This window comes from Pseudorca crassidens, chromosome 1 (assembly GCF_039906515.1).
Source record: "Pseudorca crassidens isolate mPseCra1 chromosome 1, mPseCra1.hap1, whole genome shotgun sequence".
NCBI classification, from domain to species: domain Eukaryota; kingdom Metazoa; phylum Chordata; class Mammalia; order Artiodactyla; family Delphinidae; genus Pseudorca; species Pseudorca crassidens.
Window position 1 is genome coordinate 184,881,530 of NC_090296.1, and position 18,950 is coordinate 184,900,479.

The 18,950-nt window shown below is 39.5% G+C and overlaps 1 protein-coding gene across 15 annotated transcripts in view; it reads left to right on the forward strand.

Annotated features, from left to right (window-relative positions):
• MLLT10 (MLLT10 histone lysine methyltransferase DOT1L cofactor) overlaps positions 1-18,950 on the forward strand; it is a 248,003-nt gene that overhangs the window by 16,183 nt on the left and 212,870 nt on the right. Inside the window, exon 1 of one of the 15 annotated variants that reach the window (XM_067702961.1) lies at positions 1,104-1,285. The exons of 13 other annotated variants lie outside the window; for them this stretch is intronic. Coding sequence is in view for 1 of the 2 variants with exons in the window: in XM_067702955.1 (XP_067559056.1) it covers positions 17,757-17,762 (6 nt within the window). In the remaining variant the exon portion in view is untranslated. Of the gene's footprint in view, positions 1-1,103; positions 1,286-17,710; positions 17,763-18,950 lie in introns of those variants that run through there. One more of the 15 variants, XM_067702955.1, reaches the window with a different exon arrangement.

The following is an 18,950-nucleotide window of genomic DNA, read 5'->3' on the forward strand; positions in this document are numbered from 1 at the left end:
CCTACTTGAACCCGTCCCTCTCAGGGGCATGCACCACCACTGTGATGTGGCGCCTGAGGTCCCTCAGCTGGGGCGCCGTGTGGCCCGAGATGTGTTGCTTTTGGACTTGCCTTACTGCAGCAGCCTTTTCTCATCTGCTAAGTCATTTGCTACTCTTTTCCTTTTAGCTTCCAAAGTTTTAGAACTGTTGTCTTTCTTTATGTTTGTTTCCCTTTTGTGATTTGTGATTTTGCCCTTTTTATGTCATTCAGTGGAAGGAGAGGAGTTAGTTTTCAAGTGGAATTAACTGCCTGTTCTCATGATGTAGTCTTTTCCCACTTCTTCCAGGGTCTTGTTTTTCCTTTTAGTCTGTCCTTTTTACTTGATTTTTTCCCACGCAGCTCACAGTCGTTTTTCAATCTTCCCATGGATTTTACTTTCCCTTTACATTTTTCACCTTTTACTTGCAGGCTTCCTGGAAGAATAAAACCATTAGTTGTTATCTCTGCTTCTTCAACTGCCTACTGTGGTCTAGCCTTCCAGTTGTGCTTAATGATTAAGGTGTAACTTAATCGTATTGTTTTTTTTTTTTTTTGGTCGCACTGCGTGGCATGCAGGATCTTAGTTCCCTGACCAGGCATTGAACCCGTGCCCCCTGCAGTGGAAGCAAGGAGTCTTAACAACCACTGGGCTGCTAGAGAAGTCCCTTAATTGTCATTTTAAGCAGTAGCATATGAAATCAGCATTTGCTGTAACATTCTCATTATGGACACTGTCCGTTTTGTCTTTCAGTGACCCTTATATGAAAATCCATGTACAAGAGATTCTTTTAATAATTTAGCATAAGGAAAAGTGTCTCCCATTAGAATCTGGTATATTTCCTCCTTTTTGACAGCTCTATGATACGTATTCTGTTTTTCTTTTTGTTCTGGCTATCAGGCAGCCCAGAACCAAATCTGGTCTTTAGTTACATCAGCTATGTTAATCTGATTATTGATATATTTGTTTTCTCCTCCTCGTCCTGTGGGATTTAGGACTTCACCTCTTATCTCTGTTTCTCTGCGTGTTGATTTCATTCTCTCATACTACAGACTCTCTACTTCATGAGGCTGGAACCATGACTGCTGGCAGCTCTTGGCTCTCATCTTCCTAGCCCCTTCTACCAGAAGAAGGGGCTGTCTTGAAGAATCCTGGGAAGGACTCTGATTGGCCTGTCTTGGATCATGTACCCACCATCCCTGTGGCTGGAGTAGGGAGGGTGCTATGAATGACAACCCTCACTAGAACTACATAGTTGGAGTCAGGGGTAAGAGCAGTTTCCCTAAATCAGGGGATGTCCCTCATACTGGCTTTCACTGTTCATTTTTCTGTTTTTTTTATTGTTATAATACAGGTCCTTTATTTGTAGTCTGCCTCAAATCCTTTTCTGAAAAAAATTTTAGGTATAAATAAGTAAATAAAATATCACAAATTGCTGTTCATTCATTCTTCACATTGTTACATTTGACTCTTAAGTCTCCCACTCTATTGATTTTGCTATTAACTTCACATGGCCAAATTCAAAAATTTTTTTTCACTTTTCATTATACTTGATCTACTTTCAGCATTTAAAACTATGATCACTCATCTTTCTTGCAACTCTCTTTACTCATAACTTCTGATAAACTGTTTTCTACTTGTACCTCTTTAAACATTGCCTTTTGGATTCCTATTTGGCATTACTTATTTACTTGTTTAAAATTTATGTTAGATGATTACTTTTCTGGCCGTTTATTTGATTACCTCACACTAGGTAAACTTAGGCATGCTGATGGATGCCTCGAGGCATCACTATCACCTGAACAATTTTCTAGTCTTTAGATCCATATTTGCAGTTGGCTTTTGGATATCTCTGTTTAGATATCCTAGGCATCTTAAATTTAATTTCTCTACTTCTGTAGTCACTGACATAATCTTGATTATTTTTTTGTCTAGATTATTTCAACAGCTTAAATTATGTAACTTTTGGTTAGATAATATATTGACATGGCTCAAAAAATATAAAAAGATACACAGTGAAAATTCTTCCCAAACCTGCCTCTTATTTGCCCAGTTTAGCTTTCCATCTTTCTCTGTTGTTACTAGTTTTTAATTCATTTTTCTAGTTTATTCATGTATGTATATATTTCTACATATATAGACTCTTGTTTTTCTTCCTTTTCTACAAAAAGGTAGCATATTACACACTTTTAGAGTGAACTTTTCTCCCTTGTCTTTTTACCTCTCTCCTTTCAGTACTGTCCCCCTCCCCAACATTTCAAGATTATCTCCTATAAAGCAAATATGATTGTTATTTCCCAATCTCCTATAGTGTTACTTAACTGTTGGTGCAGTGAAAATTCTTTTGTCAGGTCCACAGTATTTCCACTCTCACACATGTGCACAGGGTATGGCTGGGTAACCTCCCCCACCGCCCCCCGGCCCCAACAATAAAAAATTTAGTTCTGTAGTTACATAGTAGGGTCAGAAATTTATGGTGGTATTGCTCTAGAGACAAGTAGAAATTATAGCTGCCCTAACATGATGTAAATTTTTCTTTTTCCATCTGTCTTGTCCCTACCCCTCCTATTTTCACTTTCTGCACTGTATCCTCCACATAGCCATGAATAGACAGATAACCCCAAAAGATTACTTCAGCATTTTATTTTCAGATGCTACAAGTGCTTTTCTGTTCTCTGACTCCCAAAGCGCAGAGTATTTGTTATCTTCTAAAAAAAATTTTGCTCTGATTTTAGTATAGTGCAGGCCTACTCATTTTTGATAATTAGGGAAAGAAAGAAAGATAACTGGAAAAAAAAAATCCATAATCCAGGGCTTCCCTGGTGACGCAGTGGTTGAGAGTCCGCCTGCCGATGCAGGGGACGCGGGTTCGTGCCCCGGTCCGGGAGGATCCCAGGTTCCGCGGAGCGGCTGGGCCCGTGGGCCGTGGCCGCTGAGTCTGCGCGTCCCGAGCCTGTGCTCCGCGGCGGGAGAGGCCACAGCAGTGAGAGGCCCACGTACTGCAAAAAAAAAAAAAAAAATCCATAATCTCATGCAGAGATATCCAAGTAGTATGGTAGTAGTGTTAAGATCATGGGCTTTGGAGTCAGACGGACTAGATTTATGCCTGTGCAATTTTATCTCGTAAGCCTCAGTTTCCTCATGTGCAAAATGTCATGGAGCTCTAATAACGTGCCAAGTAGTGTCAGGTGCTTAATACAGAGGAATACATCACTTCACCCTCTCAACAGGACAATGAAATTAGAGGTACTATTTTAATCTCAATTTTTTTAATGAGGAGGCAACTTGAGGCAAAGAGGTTTAATGATTTGTTCAGGGTCACATAAAAATGGGTAAGCCAGGTTTTGAACCCTGGGCTCTCCAGAGATGATGTTATTTATTTATGGGCTCTCCAGAGATGATGTTATTTATTTATTTATTTAGCTGCATCGGGTCTTAGTTGCGGCATGCAGGATCTTCATTGCGGCATGTGGGATCTTTCGATGCGGTGTGTGGGCTTCTCTGGTTGTGGCATGTGGGCTTCTCTCTAGTTGTGACACGTGGGCTCCAGAGTGCACAGACTCAGTAGTTGTGGCGCACAGGCTTAGTTGCTCCGCGGCATGTGGAATCTTCCCGGATCAGGGCTTGAACTCCTGTCCCATGCATTGGCAGGCAGATTCTTAACCACTGTGCCACCAAGGAAGTCCTTGGTGTTATTTTAGGATAGGAGAAAGTGAAATAGCATCAATATGGTAGGATTAGGAAGTATATTATCAATAATAAGGACACTATTCCCTCACGTTTGGATCATTTCTGAGGTTCATTAGTTTCTGCTATTGTATGTGTACGTTTTAACCCCCGTAGTTCCTAGCTGATTCCTTTTGTCTTTAAAATTAGGATAGCGTGGACTTCCCTGGTGGTCCAGTGGTTAAGACTCCACGCTTCCACTGCAAGGGGCACAGGGTTTGATTCCTGGTTGGGGAAGTTCCGCCGTGCTGTGTGGCCAAAAAAAAACAAATTAGGATGGGGTAGTTTAGATGAGCTGTATCTCTGTACATGAAAGTTTCATTTCACTTAAGACTTTCCAGGGCTTCCCTGGTGGTGCGGTGGTTAAGAATCTGCCTGCCAACGCAGGGGACACGGGTTCGAGCCCTGGTCCGGGAAGATCCCACATGCCATGGAGCAGCTAAGCCCGTGTGCCACAACTACTTGAGCCCATGTGCCACAATGACTGAAGCCCGCACATCTAGAGCCCGTGCTCCGCAAGATGAGAAGCCACCGCAGTGAGAAGCCCGCTCACCGCAGTAAAGGGTAGCTCCAGCTCGCCGCAACTAGAGAAAGCTCGTGTGCAGCAACGAAGACCCAATGCAGGCAAAAATAAATAAATAAAAAAAAATAAAAAGGACTTTCCAGAAGCTTTTTTTATCTTCACTTCTTTGGCAACATATGATGAATATTTATGGATGTTTGAGTGCTTTTGGCGATTGACTTTTGGGGGGAAGTGCTAGTTTTCTCAGCCAAACACACTCCATCCTTTGTGTTTCTTTGATATATGGATAATGTATGTCAAAATATATTTCTTTTGTCCTTTGCACAAATAGTTGTGCATTATAAACCGTAAGAGTATTGATATTTTACTCATATTCAAACAAAGACTCCTAATTTCTTTGGACCAACCCTGTGCATTTTAATTTACTTTTCTCACTTGTGTGTGTTTATGTGTAGAATTTTCATCACCTATTATTATTTTTAAAAGATTATTTTTGGCTGTGTTGGGTCTTCGTTGCTGTGCGCGGGCTTTCTCTAGTTGCGGCAAGCGGGGGCTACTCTTCGTTGCGGTGTGCAGGCTTCTCATTGTGGTGGCTTCTCTTGTTGCGGAGCATGGGACCTAGGCGCACGGGCTTCATTAGTTGTGGCTCGCAGGCTGTAGAGCGCAGGCTCAGTAGTTGTGGCGTCCAGGCTTAGTTGCTCCATGGCATGTGGGATCTTCCCGGACCAGGACTCAAACCAGTGTCCCGTGCACTGCAGGTGGATTCTTAACCACTGTGCCACCAGGGAAGCCCCTCATCACTTATTTTATTTTATTTTTTTTACTTATTTTTAATTGTAAGATCTGTGATGCAAAGAAAAGAGGGTGTACCCAGTATATGGACACTTAAAATAATAAAGTCAGTATTCATATATTTAGCGACCAAGCTTAATAAAGAGAGCATTTTGCCCATACCTTTGACTCTTGTGTGCCTCCCTTTGAGCACATTCCTCTCTTCACCTGAAGGAGAAACTGCTGAATTTTGTGTTAATTGTTCTTCCTTTACTTCTAAACAGTATTTTATTTAGTTGTGGCTGTTTTGAACTTCATGTGAATGGAGTAATGCTGTATTGATTTTTTTGATTTACATTTTGTTTTTGAGATTCATCTATTTGATGCATATAGCTGTAGTTTATTAATTTCTTTTGTTCCATGATTTCAGCATTTGAATTACACCAGTGTCCATTCTCCTGTTGATGGCCATGTAGATTTTTGTCTGTGTTTTGCAATTTATGAACACTTTTGTGAATATTCTTGTACATTTGCAGGAATTCAGCTCACTACTAATCAAACTGCTGGGGTTGCTCCAAAAAGGGTCATAAAATCAATTTAGTGGGGAGCAACCAGCATTAAAAAATGAACTAGAGCAGAAAAAAATTGACAGTGCAGTTTTAGTATTCTGTGTAGTGGGGTTGCAGTATAAAACATATTTCTCAGAGTGGTTCGTGGTCAAAAAAGCTTGAGAAATGTTACTCTAGGATATGTACGAAGAGGTGGAGTTGCTGGGTTGCCAGGGAGGCCACTCCTTTTTTAGAAGTGGTTATTTCACTTTACTTTCCCACCAGTGAATGGCTTTTTTGCTCTACATCCTTACCCAGTGCTTAGTATGTCAGTCTTTTTAAGTTTAGTCATTTTGGTAGTCTCACTGTGGTTTTTACTTTGCAATTCCATGATTACTAATGATGGTGAAACCCTTTTTGTATATTTATAGTCCATTAAGATTTTCTTACTTGTGACTTGCAGATGGCTTCTCTGTGTCAGTGGTTCATTTTTTTATCCTTTTAATGCAAAGTTCTCAATTTCACTGTAGTCAAAATTTTCAGGTGGGTTTTTTTTGTTCTCAGGGTTTTTTTTTTTGGTGCTTAGTGTTTTTTGCAACCTGTTAAATCTTTTACTAACTTGAGGGCATGAAATGATTTTCCTATAAAAGAATTATTTTTTTTAACTGCTTTTTACATTTAGGTCTGTAACCAACTCATCTGGATTTGATTTTATGTATAGAATGAAATGGGGGAAAAACGTATTTATTTTACATACATTATATATTTATATGTTTTATACATATTGTACACATAATATATATTACATATTATGTTAAAGAGGAACATCCAGTTACTTTAACACCATTCTTTCCACTTTTGCTGTACTGTGCCACTGTGTCATGAATTAGCAGTTCATATATGTGTATATTTGTTTCTGGACTTGCTGTTCTGTTCTTTATGCCGATACCAGTTTTAAAATTACTCTAGCTTCTACTTTTCTTTTTTACTCTAGCTTTTTAAAGTCTGGACATATGTCAGATAAAATTAGTATTTCCCTCTTGTCTTTTTCTTCTTTTTAATATTTCGCCTCTTGCTCTTTGCATTTGATAACCATTTAGAATCTTATTGTTCCATGAAAAATCCATTTAGTGTTTTGATTAGCTTTGCATTGATTCTGTAAATCAATTTGAGACATCTATTTACAGTTTTGAATCTTTCAATCTATGAACATAGTAATGTCTAGTTGTTAGGTTTTCTTTTTTAATTCTGATAAAATGTATACAACAAAAAATTTACCATTTTAACTATTTTTGAGTATGCAATTCAGTTCAGTGGCATTAAGTACATTCATAATGTTTTACAACCATCACCAGTATCTATTTCTGGAACTTTTTCATCATCCCAAACAGACACTCTGTACCCATTAAAGAAATCCCCCTACCACCCTCTCCCCAGCCCCTGGTAACTTCTAGTATTCTAGTTTCTATTTTATGAAATTTGTCTGCTATAGATGCCTCATTTAAGTGGGATCATGCAATATTTGTCCTTTATTTCACTTAGTTATTAAAGCATTTAATGTTCATCCATGTTGTAGATGCGTCAGAGTTTACTTTTTATGGCTGAATAATAGTCCATTTTATGTATGTACCACATTTTATTTATCCATTCATGCTTTGATGGACTCTGGCATTGTTTCTACCTTTTGACTATTGTGAATAATGCTACTATGAACATTGGTGTACAGGTATCTACTTGAGTCCCTCTTTCAGTTTTTTTGGGATATATACTAGGAGTGAAATTGCTGGATCATATGGTAATTCTATGTTCAACTTTCTGAGGAACTGCCAAAATGTTTTTCACCATGGCTGCACTGTTTTACGTTCCTATTGGCAATGCATGAGGGTTCCAATTTCTCCACATCCCCTCCAGCTCATTTTTTTGATAATAACCATGTTAATGGTATGAAGTGGTATTACCTCCTTATGGTTTTGATTTGTATCTCCCTAATGATTAGTGATGCTGAATGTCTTTTCATGTGCTTTTTGGCCATTTGTAAGTCTTTGGAGAAATGCCTATTCAATTCTTTGCCCATTTTGTATTTGGGTTGTTTGTCTTTTTGTTGTTGAATTGTAAGAATTCTTTATCTAGTTTTGGATCTAGACCCTTATCAGATATACGATTTACAAATATTTTCTCCTATTCTGTGGGTTTTTTCATTCTTAGGCTGATGTTCTTTGATGCACAAAAGTTTTAATTTTAATGATGTTCAGTTTATCTATTTTTGTTTTTTGATGCCTGTGCTTTTGGTGTCATGTCCAAGAAATCATTGCCATATCCAGTGTCATGAAGATTTCCCTTACATTTTCTTTCTCTCTCTCTCTCTTTTTTTTTTTTTAACATTTTCTCTTTTAAGTGTTTTTTAAGTTTTAGCCCTTAACATTTATTTAGGTCTTTGATCCGTTTTGGGTTAATTTTTGTATATGGTGTAAGGTAAGAGTCCAACTTTATTGTTTTGCATGTGAATATCCAGTTTTCCTAGCATCATTTATTGAAAAGGTGATTTTCCCCCATTGAATGGTTTGGCGTCCTTATCAAAAGTCATTTGACCGTAGTACATGCAAGGATTTATTTCTGGGCTCTCTATTCTCTTTGGTATGTCTGCCTTTATGCCTGTACAGACCACTTTGGTTACTGTAGCTTTGCAGTAAGTTTTGAAATCAGGAAGTGTGAGTCCTCTGACTTTGTTCTTCATTTTCATGATTTTAGTGTCTATTCAGGGTTCCTTGAGATTCCAAACGAATTTTAGGAATAATTTTTCTATTTCTGCGTAAAATGTTCTTGGGATTTTGGTATCAATTGCATTGAATCTGTAGATCACTTTGGATAGTGATGACATATTAACATTCTTCCAGTCTGTGAACTTATATTTATTTGTGTCACTTTTAATTTTTTTCAGCAACATTATGTAGTTTTCAGTGTATAAGTTTTTTGCCTCTGGATAAGTTTATTCCCAAGATTTTCTTTCTTTCTTTTTTGATGGTCTTATAAATGCAGTTAATTGTTTTCTTAATTTTCTTTTCGGATTGTTCGTTTATAATTATATTTTATTTATTTATTTTATTTATTATTTTTTGGCTGCATTGGGTCCTAGTTGTGGTATGCGGGATCTTCGTTGAGGCGTGTGGGCTTCTCTCTAGTTGTGGTGTGTTTTCTCTTTCTAGTTGTGGTGCACGGGCTCCAGAGCGTGTGGGCTCTGTAGCGTGCAGTGTGCAGCCTCTCTAGTTGAGGTGTGAGGGCTTGGTAGTTGCGGTGTGCGGGCTTAGTTGTCCCGTGGCATGTGGGATCTTAGTTCCCTGACCAGGGATTGAACCCACGTCCCCTGCATTGGAAGGCGGATTCTTTAACACTGGACCAGCAGGGAAGTCCCTACAATTTTTTTTTTTAATCAATATTTTTTTTAAAAAACTTTTTATTTATTTATTTATTTTATTTTTGGCTGCATTGGGTCTTCGTTGCTGTGTGGGGTTTCTCTAGTTGTGGCGAGCGGGGGCTACTCTTTATTGCAGTGCGCAGGCTTCTCATTGTGGTGGCTTTTGTTACGGAGCATGGGCTCTAGGCGTGTGGGCTTCAGTAGTTGCAGCATGCAGGCTCAGTAGTTGTGGCTCATGGGCTCTAGAGTGCAGGCTCAGTAATTGTAGTGCATGGGCTTAGTTGCTCCGCGGCATGTGGGGTCTTCCTGGACCAGGGCTCGAACCCGTGTCCCCTGCATTGGCAGGCGGATTCTTAACCACTGTGCCAACAGGGAAGTCCCCTACAATTATTATTATTATATTTTTAAATAAATTTATTTATTTATTTATGGCTGCATTGGATCTTCGTTGCTGCGTGTGCGTTTTCTCTGGTTGCGTCAAGCAGAGGCTACTCTTTGTTGTGCTTCACGGGCTTCTTATTGCAGTGGCTTATTTTGTTGCCGAGGATGGGCTCTAGGCATGCAGGCTTCAGTAGTTGCAGCACGCACACTCAGTAGTTGTGGCTCACGGGCTCTAGAGCACAGGCTCAGTCGTTCTGGTGCACGGGCTTAGTTGCTCTGCAGCATGTGGGATCTTCCCGGACCAGGGCTTGAACCCGTGTCCCCTGCATTGGCAGGTGGATTCTTAAGCACTGCGCCACCAGGGATGTCCCTACAATTATTTTTAAATTAAACCTTTTGTGTCAAATGTAGAGTCACATACAGGTGTAAGAAATAATATAATTACTATTTACCCAGTTTCCATTTATCCATTTTCCCCAATGCTAATAACATCTTGAAGAACTGTAGGATGGTATCCCCACCAGGATATTGAAATTGATGCAGTTAACAAACAGAATATATCCATTACCACAAGGATCCCTCATGGTACTCTTTTTACAGCTACACCTGTTTCCTTTCTGCCCCCAGGCTTAGTCCCTTGTAACTACTTATATATATATATTTTTAATTATTGTTTTTTGTTGAGGTATAGTTGATATATAATATTATGTGAGTTACAGGTGTATAACATTAGTGATTCACAGTTTTTAAAGGTTATACTTCATTTATAGTTATTATAAAATATTGGCTATATTTTCTGTGTTGTGCAGTTATATCCTTGTAGCTTATTTATTTTATACATAGTAGTTTGTAGCTCTTAATTCCCTACCCCTGTCTTGCCCTTCCCCACTGGTAACCGCTAGTTTTTCCTCTGCATCTGAGTCTGTTCTGTTTTGTTATATTCATTAATTTGTTTTGTTTTTTAGGTTCCACATATAAGTGAAAGCATACAGTATTTGTCTTTCTCTCTCTGACTTGTTTCACATAGCACAATACCCTCCAGGTCCATCCATGTTGTTGCAAATGGCAAAATTTCATTCTTTTTTATGGCCAAGTAGTGTTGCATGGTATATATATATATACATGTATATGTGTGTGTGTGTAATGTATGTGTCACATCTTCTTTATCCATTCATCTGTTGATAGACACTTAGGTTGTTTCTGTATCTTGGCAATTGTAAATAATGCTGCTGTGAACATTGGGGTGCAAATATCTTTTCAAATTAGTGTTCTTATTTTCTTCAGGTGTATATCTAGGAGTAGAATTGCTGGGTCATATGGTAGTTCTATTTTTAGTTTTTTTAAAAACCGCCATACTGTTTACCACAGTGGCTGCACCAATGTACCTTCCCACTAACGATGCATAAGGGTTCCATTTTCTCCACATCCTCACCAACATTTGTTGTTTGTGTTCTTTTCTTTTTCTTTTTTTTAAATTTTTAAATTTATTTTTGGCTGCGTTGAGGCATCGTTGCTGTGCGCAAGCTTCCTCTAGTTGTGGCGAGCGGGGGCTGTTCTTTTGTTGCTGTGTGCGGGTTTCTCATTGCAGTGGCTTCTCTTGTTGTGGAGCATGGGCTCTAGGCGTTTGGGCTTCAGTAGTTGCAGTGCGTGGGCTCAGTAGTTGCTGCTCATGGGCTCTAGGGTGTGTGGGCTTCAGTAGTTGTTGTGCTTGGGCTCTAGAGTGCAGGCTCAGTAGTTGTGGCGCACGGGCTTAGTTGCTACATGGCATGTGGGATCTTCCTGGACCAGGGATCGAAACCGTGTTCGATCCCTGCAGTGGCAGGCGGAATCTTAACCACTGCGCCACCAGGGAAGTCCTTATTTATTTTTAATTTTATTTTTGGCTGCGTTAGGTCCTCACTGCCACGCGTGGGCCCCCTCCAGCTGCGGTGAACGGGGGCCACTCCCCGCCGTGGTGCGCGGGCCTTTTACTGCGGTGGCCTCCCCGGCCACGGACCATGGGCTCCAGGCACGCAGGCCTCAGCAGCTGCAGCATGCGAGCCCAGTATCCGTGGCACGCGGGCTCCAGAGTGCAGGCCCAGCAGCTGTGGCGCAGGGGCTCAGCCGCTCCGCAGCACGTGGAGTCCTCCTGGACCAGGGCCGAAACCTGTGTCTCCTGCATTGGCAGGTGGACCCCCAACCACTGCGCCACCAGGGAAGTCCGCATTGTTGGTTTTTACAAATATGTATAGGAACTTCCCTTGTGGCGCAGTGGTTAAAAATCCGCCTGCCAATGCAGGGGACATAGATTCGAGCCCTGGTCCAGGAAGATCCCACGTGCTGCGGAGCAACTAAGCCCGTGTGCCACAACTGTTGAGCCCGCTAGCCTGCGCGCCTAGAGCCCGTGCTCCGCAACAAGAGAAGCCACCGCAACAAAGAGTAGTCCCTGCTTGCTGCAACTAGAGGAGGCCTGCACGCAGCAATGAAGACCCAAAGCAGCCAAAAAAAAAAAAAAAAAAGTGTATTTTAGAATAACCTGTCTTTATCTGTCCAAAAATCTTGCTAGAATTTTGATAGGATACCATTAAACTGAATATCAATTTGTGGAGAACTGACATCTTTACTCTGTTGAGTGTTCTAATCCATGAACGTTCTGTGTTTTTCCATTTATTTAGGTCTTCCTTGTTTTTTTTTTTTCTGTTGTTGTTCAGTTTGGCATAGTTTTCAGTCTATAAGTCCTGTGCATGTTTTGTGGATTTATAAGTATTTAATTTTGTGGGAAGCAATTGTATATAATGTTGTATGTTTAATTTTGGTGTCCACGCATTTATTGGTAGTGTTTCGAAATAACAACTGATTTTTATATGTACCTTGCATCCTATGACCTTGTTGAATTTACTTATTCTGGGAGTTTTATTTTCTGATTATTGTGTCATCTGCAAATAGGGTTATTTTTATTTCTTCCTTCTCAATTTATATGCCCTTTTATGCTTCCCTAATTGTTTTGACTAGAAATTTCAGCACCATGTTCATTAAGATTGTTGAGGGTGGACATACTTTTTTCTGACCTTAGGGGGAAGGCATTCACTCAGTGATGCAGATCACTAAGTAGGATGTCACTAAGTAGGTTTTTTTGTAGATGTTCTATATGCAGTTGAGGAAATTTACCTATTTTCCTATTATTCTCAGCTTTTTGAAAGTCATGTATGGGTGCTGAATTTTGTTAATTATTCTGCATCAATTGATGCATGTAATCTTTTTCCTTTAGCCTGTTAATATGGTAGATTACATTCACTGATTTTGCATTTTTTTTTCTTTTCTGCGATATGCAGGCCTCTCACTCTTGTGGCCTCTCCCGTAGCAGAGCACAGGCTCTGGTCACGCAGGCTCAGCAGCCATAGCTCACGGGCCCAGCCGCTCCACGCCATGTGGGATCTTCCCGGACTGGGGCATGAACCCGTGTCCCCTGCATCGGCAGGCGGACTCTCAACCACTGCGCCACCAGGGAAGCCCCCAGAGAGCTCTTTCTTACTGTACTTTTCAGTTCTAAAATTTCCATTTTGTTCTTCCGTATATCTTCAATTTTTTGCTAAAGTTTTCTAGTTTTCATTTTTATGTTCATAATTGTGTGTTGAATAATTTTTATCAGGGCTGCTTTAAAATCTTCATTAGATGATTCTAACATCCATGTCAGATGTTAAAATTACAAACATCTTGGAATCCCCTGGCAGTCCAGTGGTTAGGACTTTGTGCTTTCACTGCCAAGGGTGCGGGTTCAATCCCTGGTCGGGGAACTACGATCCCACAAGCCCCACTGCACAGCCAAAACCCAAAAAACACAAACAAAAAGATTACAAACATCTCAATGTTGATTTTTCATTGAAACTTGAACATTTTTGTATTATGGGACTTTGCATCTTTTATAAACCTGTTTTACCTGGCTTTCTTTCTCTGACATTTGTCTGACGGGAAGAGTGAGGACACCTTCTCCTTATAGCAGGTAGGGGTGAAGTTCAGGTTTCCTACTTGGCCTCTGTTGACATTTGAGGGAAACTGCTTATTAATGCCAAGCAGAGTTCGGAGTTATGGCTCCATACTTGATCTCCACAGTGGATGTGGCCTCATTTAACACTGTGTTTTGGTGAAAGGCCTGATTCTGTGCTTGACTTTTACTGATACCATACCAGTGAGGACAGGGTGGGTTCCCTCATTACTGCCAGATGGGGGTGGAAGTCCAGGCTTCCCGTGTTGTCTTCATCGATAGTATGGGGAAAGGTGCTCATTACCTGTTAGTGAGGATGAAAGTTCTGATTCCTTACTTGACCTGCTCTTACACTACTCCAGTGGGAGTCTTCAGCTGATTTATAGAATCACAAAGGTGGATGTCTAGGTTTGTTCCCCACTTGACCATTGCAGGAGTGGGTAGTGTCAGTTTTTCCTGTGATGAGCAGCTACTGTCTAACAGTTTTCTTTCTACCTATTATGCCCTCTTCCTGGTCCTTTGTCTAGAGAGAGAAGCCTTTCATTGGGACTTTTTTTCTGGGCTCTGCTTGGTGGTGCTTTTGGGTTGCTGAATTCTTCCATACCAAGAGTGAGATATATTAGGCAAAAAGAAAGTCCAGGAGCTCACTGCCATGTTGTTTCTTGGGTCCTGTGGTCTCTAGTTAATTTGCCTTCTCACCACCTTTCAGAATATATTTATTTTATTTTTAGTGTTCACAGTTTTTGCTTGTACTTAGTAGGAGGAATAGGAAAAAGTACTTCTTTCTATTCCATCCTCCCAGAAATGGATGAAGTATAGCCTTTGATTTCATCGTTCACTGTATTGTGTTTTTGCGGCACGCGGGGTCTTACTTCCCTGACCAGGGATTGAACTACGCCCCCTGCAGTGGAAAGGCAGAGTCAGGGAAGTCCTTTGTCTTTTCTGTTTTATATTACATTGATTTCTGTTCTGATCTTTATTCTTTGCTTGTCTAGGTTTGTAAGGTGCAAGGTGAAGTTATTGATTTGAGTTGTTTCTTTTCTAGAAAACAGGCATTTAGTGCTGTAAATTTCCCCCTCATTTATTGCTTTTAACTGCCTTCCACAAAGTTCAGTAAATTTTTTTTTTCATTTTCATTTATTTAAAAATACTGTATATTTTCTTTTTGGATTTCTTCTTTGACCCATTGGTTATTTAGAGGTATATTTGGATTCCAAATATTGAGATTTTTCCATCATTTATTTCTAAATTAATTACATTATGGTCAGAGAAAATTCTTTTTATGACTTAAAATCTTTTAAATATAAGAGATGTTTCATGGTCCGAATATGATTGGTCTTGGTAAATGTTCCCTATGTCCTTGAACAGAATATTGTGCTAGTTTGTATTAGTGTTCTATAAATGTCACTTAACATCAGTTTGGTTGATGCTATTTTTCTGGTTGATAGTATTGTTCAAGACTTCTGTATCGTTACTGATTTTATGTTTATTGGTTCTATCAATTATTGAGAGAAGTTTGTTGAAATCTCCAAATATAATTGTGGAACTTTTCTTCTTATAGTTCTGTTATTTTTACTTTATGTTTTTTGAAGCTGTTATTAGGTGAATAAATGTTTTGGATTTTTCATATCTTCTTAATGAGTTATACCCTTTATCTTTGAGAAATGATCCTCTTTTTTTGGTGATAATATTATTGATTTTAAATTTAAAAATTTTATTTTGTTTAATTTTTGGCTGCATTGGGTCTTCATTGCTATGTGCAGGCTTTCTCTAGTTGCGGCGAGTGGGGGCTACTCTTTGTTGTGGTGCGCGGGCTTCTCATTGTGGTGGCTTCTCTTGTTGCGGAGCGCAGGCTCTAGGTACCCAGGCTTCAGTAGTTGTGGCACATGCTCAGTAGTTGTGGCTCGCAGGCTCTAGAGAGCAGGCTCAGTAGTTGTGGCGCACTGGCCCACTTGCTCCGCGGCATGTGGGATCTTCCTGGTCCAGGGCTCAAACCTGTGTCCTCTGCACAGGCAGGCGGATTCTTAACCACTGTGCCCCCAGGGAAGTCCCAATATTGTTGATTTTTATTTATTCTACTTTATATGAAATTAATATAACCATTTCAATTTTCTTTGATTCTGCAGTATGTAATGTAATATGTCCTTTTTCTCTGGCTGCTTTAAAGATCTTTATTTCTGGTTGTAGGCGATTTGATCATAATATGTTTTGGTTTACATTTCTTCATGTTTTTATTGCTTGGTGTTTATTTAAAGAGTGCTTTGTCTTAGCTGTTAAGTTTTCATCAAATTTGGAAAATGGTTGATGTTATTTCTTCAAGTATCTTTTTCTGTATTATCTCCTTTGTGGCTTACGGGCCTAGCCGCTCCGCAGCCTGTGGGATCTTCCCGGACCGGGGCACGAACCCGTGTCCCCTGCATCGGCAGGCAGACTCTCAACCACTGCGCCACCAGGGAAGCCCCTCTATTCATTTTTTAAAAGTACTTTTTTCTGTTTCATTTTGGTTAGTAACTGTTACTTGGTTTCCTGTGCTGTAAATCTCATACAGTATGTTTTTCCTCTTAGACCTTAATGATTTTCATCTTTAGAAGTTCACTTTTTTTAATTTGATGTTTCTACTTAACAAGTTTAATATTTCCTCTGTCTCCTTGAACATATGAACTGTATTCATAATAATTGTTTGAAAGGACTTGTATACTAATTCTTCTCTTTTCAAGATTGACATTTCAAGGTTTGAATGGTTTTTGTTTTATTATGGCGTATAATTTCCTGCTTCTGTATATGTCTTTTTTTTTTTTTTTTTCTTTTAGTTGTTGTGAATTTTATCTTTTTTTTTTTCTTTTGGAGCAGAGAAAAATTTATTTCAGGGCCATGCAAAGAGAACAGGCAGCTCATGCTCAAAAGACCCAAAGTCCCCAATGGCTTTCAGGGGAGCAGTTTTAAAGGCAACATTTGGGGGTGAAGGCTGTAGGATTCATGACTTTCTTCTCATTGATATGTTGTGAAGTAACAGTGTGGTGTTTTAGGAATCTTAACCATCAACTTTGTGGTCCGAACAGTCTGGGGTCTAGTGCTTGTGCTCAGCAGGTAGTCGCCACCCTCCACCTGAGTGTGGGGGTCTCAGTTCCTGTAGAATGACTGGTTTCAGGACTTAATGAAGCTCAGGTTCTTGATGTCTCATCGCAGAAAGAATTCAGTGAGAGACAAAGTGATAGGTAAAAAGTGGATTTATTTAGAGAGAAACACACTTCACAGGCGGAGTGTGGGCCATCTCAGAAGGTGAGAAAGGCCGTGAATTTTATCTTGTTAGATTCTCTGTTTTATAAAGTATGCCTAAAAATATTTTTGGACTTTGTTCTATGACATGGTTAAGTTACTGGAAAACAGTTTGTTGCTTTTGGGTCTTGCTTTTATGTTTTGTTTGAATGGACCAGAGCTAGGTTTAGTCTAGGTTAATTTTTCCCCTCCTTCTGAGGCATTATGCTTCTTAGTACTCTAATGCAGTATGAATTAGTTGGTTTTCTATTCTGGCTCTCGAGAACAGCCATTATTTGTATCCTTGTGTGAGGTGTGGGTGCTGTCACTTCTAAATATTTGGTGGTTCTTTCCCTGGCCTTGAATAGTTCTCTCACACCCAAGTGCTGATTAGTTACTCAACATATTGTAGGGTGAGCCTCTGTAGATCTCTTCATTTTTCTCTCTCTCTCCAGCTTTCTACTCAGTGCTGGTCTCCCTTGTGAGCTCTAGCCACCTTGGCTTCCTTGGACTCCCAGCTCCATTTCCTCAACTTGGGGAGCCCACAGGTTCTGCCTGGGTTCCTTCCACGGCCTGGAGACTCTCAAGGCAGTAAGCTGGGCAAATGTATGCTTGTGTTATTTGTTTCTTGTCTCCCAGGGATCACTGTCTTTTGTTACATGTCTAAAATCCTCAGTATTATTGTTTCATACATTTTGTTAGGTTTTTATTATTTCATGCAGAAGGCTAAATCTGGTCTCTTTCATTCCATCTTGACTGGAAGTGGTATTATTGTGGTTTTATTTTGTGTTTTCATATTGACCAGTGATATTGAACACATTTTAATTTGCTTATTGACCATTCATGTGTTTCTCTTGGGAAGAGTTTGTTTAAAGCTTTAGCCTTTTTCCTTCTTTCTCTCCTTATTTTTTCTTTGTCTGTTTTTTCTTTCTTTTTTTTTTTTGCATTGCAGAAGGTCCTTATATGTCTTGGATACCAGTCCTCTGTTAGATAAGTGTTTTGTAAGTACTTTCTCCAAGTCTGTTTTTTCCTATTTATTTTCTTAACTGTGCCTTTTGATGAGCAGAAATGTCTAAGTCTGATGAAGTCTAATTTATCAGTTTTTTCTTTTATAGTTATTGCTTACTGTGAGCTAAGACACTTTTGCCTAACCCTGAAGTCATGAAGGTAATTTCCTTTGTTTCCTCTAAAACTTTTTGGTTTTGCTAATTTATATTTAGGTCTGTGATGCATCTCAAATTAAGTTTTATAGGTTTTTTGCATAATTGTTTCTGCACCATTTTATGAAAATGTAACTTAAAAAAATATTTTTTGGCTGCATTGGGTCTTCGTTGCTGCACGTGGGCTTTTCTCTAGTTGCGACGAGTGAGGGCTTCTCTTGTTGCAGAGCACGGGCTCTGGGTGCGCAGGCTTCAGTAGTTGTGGCATGTGGGCTCAGTAGTTGTGGCTCACGGGCTCTAGAGTGCAGGCTCAGTAGTTGTGGTGCATGGGCTTAGTTGCTCTGTGGCAACTAAGAGAAGATCTTTATGAACTGTATTCATAATAATTGTTTGAAAGGACTTGTATACTAATTCTTCTTGTCATTTCAAGATTGACCTTTCAAGGTTTGGTTTTTGTTTTATTATGGGGTATAATTTCCTGCTTCTGTATATGTCTTTTTTTCTTTTAGTTGTTGTGAATTTTATCTTTTTTTTTTTAAAGGGATCCCACCAGTTGTGGTATCTTCCCGGACCAGGGCTTGAACCCATGACTCCTGCATTGGCAGGCAGATTCTTAACTACTGTGCCACTGGGGAAGCCCTGCACTATTTTATTGAGAAGAGTTTCCTTTCCTCACTGGGTTGCTTTGGTGAAACATTACATGGCTGCAGAAGTGGGTTCGATTTCAGAAATCTTCATTCTGTTACACTGATCTGTTTGTCCTTATATCATTACCAAACTTTTGATTATTTGTCACTTTATAGAAAGTCTTGAAATCAGATTTGCAAGTCTCAGTCTTTTTCATCTTTTTCAAGATTGCTTTGCTAAGTCCTTAGCACTTCCATAAAAAGTTTGATATTTGCTTTTGCATTTCTCTGAAAGGCTGATGGGATTATGATTGCAATTGCTTTGAATCTGTAGATCAATTTGAGGAGAATTGACATGTTGACAATGTTAGATATTCCTGTTCATTAGTATGGCATATCTCTCCATTTATTTAGGTCATCTTTGTGTTTTCCTGAGCAGTGTTTTGTAGTTTTCAGCCTTTGGTTTTGCATATCTTTTGTTTTTAAAGTTATTTTTATTTAGAAAGATTTCATGTTATTTGATATTATTGGAGGGAGTATTTTAAAGAATTCAATTTTTAGTTATTCTT